An 11,058-nucleotide genomic window follows, 5' to 3' on the forward strand; every position below is an offset into this window, starting at 1 on the left:
TGGTGTTGTGTGGGGGGGGGGGGGGGGGGGGGGGGGGGGGGGTATAGGTAAGGTCAGGGCAAAATAGATAAGTTTACTTTGTCTTAAAGCAGAACTCTGGGCAAAACTGTTCTTAACCTTTGCTGTGAGTCTACCCCTGCCCTGCAAGGGTTAAGTGCTCATTTTTGTTATAAAAAAGTTATACACATCTGAACCACGGAGCCAGCCGGCTGTCACAACGCTCCATCCAGCCTGTATCCTCCTCTGCTCCAGCGATAGTATGTCCTTCAACGTCCTCACGTCCCATGCACTGTATAGGACATAATGACTCACGGGGTAAGGCAAAGAGAGAGGCTCCAGGGGCTGGTCTAAGAGCAAGCCAGCTCAGGGGATCAGATGAGTATAACTTTTTATTTTAGCACCTAGACAAAAATGAGCTCTTAACCCTTGCAGTGTGGGGGTGGGGGTAGCCTCACTGCAAGGGTTAAGAACAGTTTTGCCTGGAGTTCTGTTTTAAAGTGCACTTATCCTTTAATGCTTCTTATGGTGGCCATCTGTACATCGGGGATGTGATTAGAAACCTTTCTCAAAGTGACACTGTTGCCTCCAAAAATCTTAAAAACAGGTTCTTGCAAAAGAAGAGGTATTGTACTTACCACTCCCTTGGCCTGAGTTGCCTGCCTGCACCCCATTGAAGTGCTAAAACCTCATTTTTTTGTGAGCTGTTGTGTCCACAGGTCCTCAGTGTCCATAGAGTATCTTCTGTCTTCTTCTGATGATAGCGTGCATGCCCAGGCTGTCACCAGAGCACCTCAGGATCCCCAAAATCCATACCTCATGGTCAATCTCTGACCCTCCTTACCTCACCCATTTACCTTTCTGTTGCCTGCCATGTGCAATAGGTTGAGCGGGTTCGGTGACACTCGATTCTCGATCTTCTTCTATAAGGCCTTAGAGTGAAATAACAATGAATTTATCAAAACTGGAGCAGACAAAAATCTGGAGCAGCTGTGCACGGCAACCAATCAGCATCTCTGTCTCTCATTTTCAAATCTTACCTGAACAAACTGAAAAGAGAAGCTGATTGGTTGCCGTGCACAGCTGCTCCAGATTTTTGTCTGCTCCAGTTTTGATAACCCCCCTCCCCAATGAGTTTAGTAAAGCAGTTCTCAAACCAAAGGGCCACTATATTGCGTCTCAGGTGAGCTATATATGAAATAGTAAATGTAGAACAAAAAGAGTGTAGGAGTCGAGGTTAAGTCCAAGTAGGTCAGTTTATTGATAAAAAGGTCTGTTAGAAGCCAACAAGTTTTGGGGGTTACAAGGGACCTGCCTCAACCAGCTGCTACGGGGATTCCACAATGCATCTTCACGGTTCTCTCCGTAGGGAACCAGTCTCAATGTAGAGGCAAACTCACAGTCTCTTCAAACAAAAATGCCAGCTTTAACCCCTTCATGACTGAGGCCCTTTTTTCATTTTTTGCACCCATGTTATATTCCACATTTTAGGCCTGAAAATGACTTAAAACCCCCCAACATTATATATTTTCTGAATGCCAAGACCCTATAGAATAAAATGGTGGTAGTTGCAAATTTTTATGTTGCGCAATATTAGCGCAACTCTTTATTAAACCCCAACATTTAGTGAAAAATTTAATTTAATGATGTGCGTGCTCACGGGGGCGGGGGACTTTAAAAAAAAACATTTTTTATTATTATTAGATTTATTTTATTTCATTTTAATTGAAAAAGCTTTTTTTTTTTAGAGTCCCGGCGGCAAAAGTCGCCGGGAGTCTGTTTAAATAGCCCCGATGCTGGCAAAGTACACTGTATGTCATCAGTCACGAAGGGGTTAATTCCAGACAGCAATCAATTGACAGAAAAAAGGTTACAGGCATCCAGCCCAAAAATTTTAATTGTCATAAATAAAAGTCCGCTCCACTGAGCCTTACTGGGTATTAGCGATAGTCCGCTGAGCTGGGTCCGTTTCCTCTAGGGGAACAGTTACAGTCCATCCACAGAACCCTGTCCTGCTGACAGGCTGGGCTCCAAACACATAACTTGCTGCATTCAGCACACTCTCTCCTTGCACTGAGACACACACACTTCCCCCAAGCTAGGTGCAGCTGCACACTAATGAAGTCCTGTGCAGTCTTCACTAAACTACGGTCCATGGAACTAGGAGTCTGTCCCACCCAGAGCTCTATCAGACTCCTAGTAACACCAGCCCCAGGATTTGTTTTACCAATACAAGGTAAAGAGCTATTTTTCTTTACCTCCAATTCTATGCTGGCATTACCTTTAGATGATGAATCTAAGGATCCGTGGAGAAATGCATCTACCATCTATCACTTTTCCTGCCAACCTGGCAGGTTTTACTGGCACCATGTTACAGGATGCACCGATACTTTTCAAGTACCAGTGCAGATACTTGGCATTTTCAGGAGAACTACCAGGGTTGCAGCGGTTGCAGCTGGGACCGGGCTCTGGCGCTCCACCACTGTCCTGGAATCATAAGTCAATATTGTTTTAGAAAAACTGTCACATGACACTAAACAAAAATGTATCAGTACTCGTACTTGTAAGTACTCGGCAAGTACCAGTACTCGCAAAACTGGTATCTGTGCATCCCTTTATTTATAGTTATAAAAACAAAATCGTACATTAAAACAGAGATGTACAAATCCCGGGAGCTCCGTGTGCTCCTTACACATGACAGCGGCCTCCTAACTTTTGAATTTTTCTCTAGTCTAGTCCTGGAGCTGGAAAAGTATCTGTACTTGTACCGAGCACTGTACTTGGTATCTGTGCAACCCTAGTTCTCTGCAGTCTGAGTATCTGGTGGAAATTTGAAGCCCCAATGACGTGGGTCCTCTATAACCCCTGCAAAGTCTTGGCCTCACTGGCCAATAGGAAGGCATAAAGAAGGAGAAACTCTTTTCAAAGTGAACGCAAACAGAAGCAAAAGCAGGACAAATCCGATCCAATCTACAATCCAAAGTCCAAATCCCAAAAATCATTTGTCTAGAGTTCCACCTAAGTATCTTTGTTAGATTTGCTGATCTCCCATGGTTTTACCTCCTTCACCCCAGAGACATGAGAACCCAGGCCCGCTTTGTCCTCATTATTGAAAAAGATGCCACTTTCCAGCGGCTCCTCGATGACGATTTTTGCGGGAAGTGCGGCCCCTGCATCCTCATCACGGTAAGATTTGACTCTGTTGGCCCCCGGGCAGAGCTCCGGCCCTGGCTTGTAACTTTCTGTGTCTTGCTGCCAGGGTAAAGGGGTTCCAGATCTCAACACCAGGTTCTTTGTCCGCAAGCTGTGGGACACTTTTCAGATTCCGATCTTCGCTCTGGTGGACTGCGACCCACACGGTACTGTATTCTGATTGGTGGTGAGAGGCGTCGATAGCATGTGATTAGATTAAAGCAACCACCTATATATATATATATATATATCCCATATAATGCAAGTGTTTTCTGTTTGTACCAGGGATAGAGATAATGTGCATCTACAAGTATGGATCTGTGGTGAGTACATGTAAAGCAAAAGCATCATTTTCCAGCTACGTAGTCCTGGGGGAGAGGAAGTGGCTGAGACAGACCGTTCCTGGAGGAGTCCAGTGCAGGTCAGCTGGGAGCTCTGCAATGATAGCTGTTGTGGGTTCTGCATCGGCCGTTGTGGGTTCTGCATCGGCCGTTGTCCTCCTCTCATCCACTTCCTGTCTGCATGCACTCCTATGATGGATGCATGGCATTTCTTATGGTGGGGTTCCCGATGGCGAGAACAGTTTACCATGCTTGTTGAAATTATTATTATACAGGGTTTATATAGCTCCAACAGTTTTGGCAGCACTTTACAATATAAGGAAGACATTACAATACAATTGAAGACAAGATGGTAAGGAGGGCCCTGCCCCTGAGGGCTTACAATCTAAAAGGGAGGGGGAAGTGATACATGAGGAGGTAGCTGTGTGGGGAGGAATTGTTTGAGAATGTGATGGTTCTGTGGTTAGGTTGAGGTTGGATCAGTGGCGTCACAAGGGGGGTGCAGCCCACACCCGGGTGACACCATTGAAGGGGTGACACCAAAATGACTCAGTCAGTCATTCTGGTGTCACCCCTCTCTGAAAAGTCGGGTGCTCGGTCATGGACCGAACGCCCGACAGTATCAGGAGAGAGGAGGGGACCCGGCGGCATACCTTATCCTGCCGGGTGGCTGTCCCCTTCTCTCTCTGCCGGCGTCCATCACTAAGATGGCCGCCGGCAGGTATCAGAATACTGTATCGAGTGCGCGATGACGTCATGCGCAGTGACGTCTCGGCGGGATGACAGTCGGTTACCGTTCCGGGTGTCACCCAGCCTCGGGACGCCCCTGGGTGGGATATGCCCATTCATAGTCTCCATGTCCATTGAACAGGTTGACAACACAGGGCAGCAACAGGGAGACAGGCCCAGAGCGTTGTTGCCACTCTACAACAAGAATCTTCATAGCAGGGTCACCAGGCATTAAAAGTTCCATATTTGAAGGTTAGAAAATGGAGGGGGGGGTCATAATGATTGTCATAACAAAACAAAAGGGAAGCGCCACAACCAATGTGAACTGGTATGCTTACCAGTGGGCCGGAAGGTGAATGGTCTTCCATACACAGCTTCCATACAATTCAGGATATGGGTTTCTTATGGAAGTCACAGATAGAAGTCAGGACAGGAAGCACATTAAAAAAACAGCTATCGGCTGTGAAAAATGACTTGGAAACAGGTTCTCTTTAGACTTGTGTTGAGAGTCCAGGGGTTACTTGCCACCACTAACACTTATTGCGCATTATCTTGCAGTCCATGTCCTTCGAGGCTCATCATTTAACCGTGCCATCTGTAGCTTGGCTCGGCTTGCTGCCTTCCGACATAGAGAGGTGAGAGAAACGCGACACTGATAAATGATCATAGAGATTGTAAGAGGACAAAAGCTGGCCATTCACCCGGCAGGATTTCATTCACTTTCAAACACTTTCGAGCCGCAGGAAATCTGGAAAACGATTGCGAGCGATAGCGAGAAACTGAACAATCCGCCACCTAGGGGCTCGATCGACCACCAGAATCTGGTCCATTGTGTGTTGTAACTGGGCAATATATTCACAGCTTCCATACAGCCTTCCATTGATGTGATTTTCCTGCAGCCCCCCATCAGGGTACTTTGGATCTCTTTTTGGTCAACAAACACACCATTTAATGTCTCCGATACCATTAAGCCATTTTGCATTGCTGTGCAATGATTATACAGCAATGCAGAATACCACCAGCTATGCAGCACTACATGTCCCAGCAATACATTATAAAGGAAATCAGCAATGCTGAACACCACCAGCTTCTCACAACCCCCCTGCCCCGGTCCAGCCTTCACCCACACCAGACTCACCTGACTCCTGCAGCACCTTCTTCTTGGCGGTCAGGGGGCAGGAATAAGTAGAGAGGGGGCGGGAATAAGTAGAGAGGGTCCTCTCCCAGACAGCAGAATGTGCTGCCTTGCGGTGCCTGCAGCACATTCTGCTGGACAGGTGAATGATCACTTGTACAGCCTTTCCATCCCCACACAGCAGCCTGTACCTGTCCCCGCTTCTACTGCTGCGGGTGGCAAGAAAGGGACGGCACTATCGGGGAGGGGGACTACATGATTGAGCTGCGGGCCCTCTTTATCCTCTCTCTGCTCCCCCCTCCCCTCCAAAAGGCAGAATGCCAGGGCCCGGTCGCAATTGCAACCGCTGCGACCCTGGTAGTTCCGCCAGTGCTGGAAACCCCAAAAAAGGCAAGCAAAGGGCAGAGGACTAGTCATCAGATTTGCCTGTGGTCTTCCTGCAGTTGATCTTTTTACCCATTACTGATTTACCATGCCTTGTTCTCTGTGTGGAGGCGGCCATCTTGGTAGAGGCAGGGCTTTGCTTCCTCATGTCAGAGTGAGCAGCACAGTAGTGACATCACCAAATCTCCCGAGGCTTGCAGCCATAGGCAGCAGCGCCTTAGGTGATCTCACACTGCAAGCAGCTATTGTGGGCTGGGTCTGATGACATCAGGAGGCACACTCATCACTCCCCCCCCGCCCTACAGCCACCAGCTGCTGAAGGACCGCAAATCCCAGCATGTCCACCTTTTGTATAAGTGTCATGTCCACTTTAAATACAGGTTCTTGCTGACCCTAACAGGAACAAGCTGCTGTATTGCGGTGAGGAATGTGTTTCTTATTAGAGTCTGGCAGAACATCTCACATCTGATTAGTGAAGTCATTGCTGGGTTTCCCGTCAGTGGTTTGCATTACCTGACATCCTGCGGCCGATAATTACAGTCTTCTAATACGTCCCTCTGTCTGTTTCAGGTTAAACGTCCCCCAACGGGCCTTGATCCCATTATCGGAGGAGGACCAGAAAAAACTGCGCAGTTTGGAGAAGAGGCCGTACGTTGCCAGCCAGCCGCTGTGGAAGAGAGAGGTGTGTCTGCATGGAGGATGTCTGATCTCTCTGTGTCTAGGAGGGGTTGTCATTGTCACTCTGGAGCTCTGTGCTGCTGTACATGTGTATACATTATAATCAGTATAAGATATGGGAGTCATGGTTCTAATAGATTACAGTCTGATTCAGAACAGGAGGTATGGGGGTCCTGCTTATTACACCTTCTATCTAATAGGGAACAGGAGGTATGGGGGTCCTGCTCATTACACCTTACATCTAATAGGGAACAGGAGGTATGGGGGTCCTGCTTATTACACCTTACATCTAATAGGGAACAGGAGGTATGGGGGTCCTGCTTGTTACACCTTACATCTAATAGGGAACAGGAGGTATGAGGGTCCTGCTTATTACACCTTACATCTAACAGGGAACAGGAGGTATGAGGGTCCTGCTTTTTACATCTAACAGGGAACAGGAGGTATGGGGGTCCTGCTCATTACACCTTACATCTAATAGGGAACAGGAGGTATGAGGGTCCTGCTTTTTACATCTAACAGGGAACAGGAGGTATGAGGGTCCTGATCATTACAGCTTACATCTAACAGGGAACAGGAGGTATGAGCGTCCTGCTCATTACATCTAACAGGGAACAGGAGGTATGGGGGTCCTGCTTGTTACAGCTTACATCTAACAGGGAACAGGAGGTATGAGCGTCCTGCTCATTACATCTAATAGGGAACAGGAGGTATGAGGGTCCTGCTTGTTACAGCTTACATCTAACAGGGAACATAAGGTATGGGGGTCCTGCTTATTACACCTGATGTCTAACAGGGAACAGGAGGTATGGGGGTCCTGCTTGTTACAGCTTACATCTAACAGGGAACAGGAGGTATGGGGGTCCTGCTTGTTACAGCTTACATCTAACAGGGAACAGGAGGTATGAGGGTCCTGCTTATTACACCTGATGTCTAACAGGGAACAGGAGGTATGAGGGTCCTGCTCATAGCACATCTAATGTCCCTCTGCTCTTTCCAGCTGGAGATAATGACTTTGAGGAAAATGAAAGCAGAAATTCAGTCTCTGACGTCTCTGTCGCCCACCTACCTCTCCAGAGTCTACCTACCCAACAAGCTGCAATATGGCGGCTGGATTTGAGGCGGCACCTTCACACCTCGGAAACGTTTGGCTTGTTACAAAGTTTTCTTTGTGTTTGGAGTTCTTCATTTTGTCTCTCGGAAAGTGAAATACAGACGCATGAGACGCAGACGCATGGAGGTATGTGACTCGGAGGTCCGAGTAGGGGATGTAGTGATCGGAGGAAGGAATGGCCCAGATCCGTTACATGAAATGTTTCTTCATCCATTGTGTTTATTCTGGTTGTTTCTTCATGAACAATAAAGTTACTTGAAGTAAACCGACCTGATCAATATTACAGTTCCATATAGAACATATACTACAGGTGTGTCCATTCATTTCATTGTTATTGCTCCCTCTTCCCCTTCAGGACCATTATGCTGAGATCCCTGTACTGAGTTCCCGGGTCTGTACACCTGCTGTGCCCATTATGAGGGACTCCCCCATCCCTGTGCTGAGTTCCCGGGTCTGTACACCTGCTGTGCCCATTATGAGGAGCTCCCACCATCCCTGTGCTGAGTTCCCGGGTCTGTACACCTGCTGTGCCCATTATGAGGGACTCCCACCATCCCTGTGCTGAGTTCCCGGGTCTGTACACCTGCTGTGCCCATTATGAGGGGCTCCCACCATCCCGGTGCCCATGGCTGGGCATCACTTGAATGTGAATAGGTAAAGACATCCTCCTCAATGAATGGTGACTTGATGGCAGTGCGCCTACCCATGGCCATTACCTGGGCTTCTATAAACTAGGGATATCCTTATTAAAGACACCCAGGTATCAGGCTCCACCTCCCATCTTTTCCCATCCACCCCCATCAGTCACCGATTCAATAATATCTCAGAAGCTTTTACATGTCCGTGTCATTTCGAAGGTCATTTTCAATCTGCAGCTTTCATTAAAAAAAAAATCCCTGGTGATCCTGACATGAGGGTCCTTGTCAGACACTTCATGTTATAGGGTGACAACGCTCTGTCCCTGTCTGCTATTTGTGTTCCTGCGTTGTCACCCTGTCACATTCTCCCCCACTGGAGACTAAATGCAGCAGTGCTGATGCACATTACACAGACATGGTCCACTGTTGTCACCACCAGGAAACCCCCCTGAGAAATGACATCCAGTCATGCTCGGGGTGCATGTAGACAGAAAGAGGCTGCAAAGATCAGCAGCAATGAGATGTAACAAATGGTTAAAAAGTGTGTAAAAAGTATTTTATCGACAAAGGCAATTGTTTGTTGTACACAGTGCTTTGTAAAACGAAATACCGAAATGATTTATTACTTGTGTAGTGTCTCGTATCTCCCTTTGAGCGTCAGTTAGCACTCCGGCCGGCAGGTGGCGCTGTGTGTCAGTTCCCCGCTCCGGCCGGCAGGTGGCGCTGTGTGTCAGTGTCAGAGCGGCGCAGATGTGACGTCACGTGTCGCGTGTAGAGTGATTGGCGCCGGTGTCGCTTCGCCTGGTGGTGTCGGGCGGGAGAATTTCGGGTGAGTATACGGTGAGGGAGGGCACATAGCCCCGGGATTACCCAGGAGACCTCATTAGGAGCCGTGTATTCCCTTTCCCGGGCTGTAGAATGGGAGCCAGCATGTGTGGGTGTGGTGTGCATATTACAGCACTGGGGTCCTGCCCGCACCTCCCTCTCTATGGGATGTGAGCAGATTTCCCCCGGTGATTCTGCTGCTCTGACTGGTTTGTGTATAGTGTGTGCTGTCATCCCAGGGGGCAGCCTGAGAATCTGTACAGGAGCTCCTGTAGCTGGCTGTCCATGGAGGGTCCGAAGGGGAAGAGGGTCCGAAGGGGAAGAGGAGCCAAAGGGAAAGAGGGGCCGGTGACGGGAGGGGACACAGGGTAAGAGGGACCGGTGACAGGAGGGGACACAGGGTAAGAGGGGCCGGTGACACAGGGGAAGAGGGGCTGATGATAGTTGGAGACACAGGGTCAGAGGGACCGGTGACAGGAGGGGACACAGGATCAGAGGGACCGGTGACAGGAGGGGTGGGGCCGGTGTCGGGAGGGGTGGGGCCGCAGGGTAAGAGGGGTCGGTGTCGAGCGGAGTGGGGCCGCAGGGTAAGAGGGGTCGGTGTCGAGCGGAGTGGGGCCGCAGGGTAAGAGGGGTCGGTGTCGAGCGGAGTGGGGCCGCAGGGTAAGAGGGGTCGGTGTCGAGCGGAGTGGGGCCGCAGGGTAAGAGGGGTCGGTGTCGAGCGGAGTGGGGCCGCAGGGTAAGAGGGGTCGGTGTCGAGCGGAGTGGGGCCGCAGGGTAAGAGGGGTCGGTGTCGAGCGGAGTGGGGCCGCAGGGTAAGAGGGGTCGGTGTCGAGCGGAGTGGGGCCGCAGGGTAAGAGGGGTCGGTGTCGAGCGGAGTGGGGCCGCAGGGTAAGAGGGGTCGGTGTCGAGCGGAGTGGGGCCGCAGGGTAAGAGGGGTCGGTGTCGAGCGGAGTGGGGCCGCAGGGTAAGAGGGGTCGGTGTCGAGCGGAGTGGGGCCGCAGGGTAAGAGGGGTCGGTGTCGAGCGGAGTGGGGCCGCAGGGTAAGAGGGGTCGGTGTCGAGCGGAGTGGGGCCGCAGGGTAAGAGGGGTCGGTGTCGAGCGGAGTGGGGCCGCAGGGTAAGAGGGGTCGGTGTCGAGCGGAGTGGGGCCGCAGGGTAAGAGGGGTCGGTGTCGAGCGGAGTGGGGCCGCAGGGTAAGAGGGGCCGGTGTCGGGAGGAGTGGGGCCGCAGTCAAAGATGGAATGGTGACAGGAGTGGTGGGACTGCAGAGGAAGAGGGACCGGTGGCAGAAGGGGTGGGGCCCTGGGGGAAGCCAGGCCTGTGAGAGGAGGGGTTGGGCGGCAGAGGAAGAGGGACCGGTGACAGCAGGGATGTGGCTAGTAACAGGAGAGGCCCTGGGGGAGTGGGATCTGTGATAGGAGGGAGGGGCTGCAGTGGAGGAGGGGCCACAGGGGTGGTGAGGCCACAGAAGAAGTGGGACAAGGCCAGCTCCAAGAACTTCCCTCTCTCAGTATGATGTCACTGAGTCGCTGACATCACGTTTTTGGCTCTGGCAGGTCCAGGATGAGTCTGTTTGGCACCACAGCTGGTTTTGGCACCGGAGGGACCAGTATGTTTGGCAGCACCACCACTGATAACCACAACCCTATGAAGGTGAGCTCCCGGTGATGTCTCGGTGTTTGTCCGCTGGGAATTCTGGACCCGTCTCTAACTATTGCTTGTGTTGTACTCAGGACATAGAGGTCAGCTCACCGCCGGACGACAGCATCTCCTGCCTGTCCTTCAGCCCGCCAACCTTGCCAGGGAATTTCCTCATCGCCGGCTCCTGGGCAAACGATGTAAGTAATAATGTGCCGTGTGTTTTCTACTCAGGTCCCTCCAGTTCTCATGTGGGGACCTCCGGGACTTTGCACCGTCTGGAAGTATTCAGCACAGCTGTGCCTCTAGCTGTTTGGAAAACCTCACCTGTGAGCCAACACAGCCAATAGGGATTGCAGTATTTCAGCAGAATTCTTCACAAAGT

The 11,058-nt window shown here is 50.6% G+C and overlaps 2 protein-coding genes across 3 annotated transcripts in view; both read left to right on the top strand.

Moving 5' to 3' along the window:
* The window catches only part of SPO11 (SPO11, initiator of meiotic double stranded breaks), a 16,758-nt gene extending 9,173 nt beyond the window's left edge, over window positions 1–7,585 (top strand). Inside the window, exons 8-13 of the mRNA XM_018560674.1 lie at window positions 3,074–3,183; window positions 3,257–3,356; window positions 3,475–3,512; window positions 4,818–4,894; window positions 6,349–6,460; window positions 7,457–7,585. Of these exons, the coding sequence (XP_018416176.1) occupies window positions 3,074–3,183; window positions 3,257–3,356; window positions 3,475–3,512; window positions 4,818–4,894; window positions 6,349–6,460; window positions 7,457–7,576 (557 nt within the window). The 3' untranslated portion in view covers window positions 7,577–7,585. The remainder of the gene's footprint in view (window positions 1–3,073; window positions 3,184–3,256; window positions 3,357–3,474; window positions 3,513–4,817; window positions 4,895–6,348; window positions 6,461–7,456) is intronic.
* Window positions 7,586–8,932: 1,347 nt separating this feature from the next.
* The window catches only part of RAE1 (ribonucleic acid export 1), a 9,086-nt gene continuing 6,960 nt past the window's right edge, over window positions 8,933–11,058 (top strand). The window contains exons 1-3 of one of the 2 annotated variants that reach the window (XM_018560678.1): window positions 8,933–9,048; window positions 10,592–10,688; window positions 10,769–10,873. In XM_018560678.1, the coding sequence (XP_018416180.1) occupies window positions 10,599–10,688; window positions 10,769–10,873 (195 nt within the window). In that variant the 5' untranslated portion in view covers window positions 8,933–9,048; window positions 10,592–10,598. The remainder of the gene's footprint in view (window positions 9,049–10,591; window positions 10,689–10,768; window positions 10,874–11,058) is intronic. The other variant, XM_018560677.1, reaches the window with a different exon arrangement.

The sequence above is a fragment of the Nanorana parkeri genome, unplaced genomic scaffold, assembly GCF_000935625.1.
Source record: "Nanorana parkeri isolate BGI_ZX_2015 unplaced genomic scaffold, ASM93562v1 scaffold474, whole genome shotgun sequence".
In the NCBI taxonomy this organism is placed as follows: Eukaryota; Metazoa; Chordata; class Amphibia; order Anura; family Dicroglossidae; genus Nanorana; species Nanorana parkeri.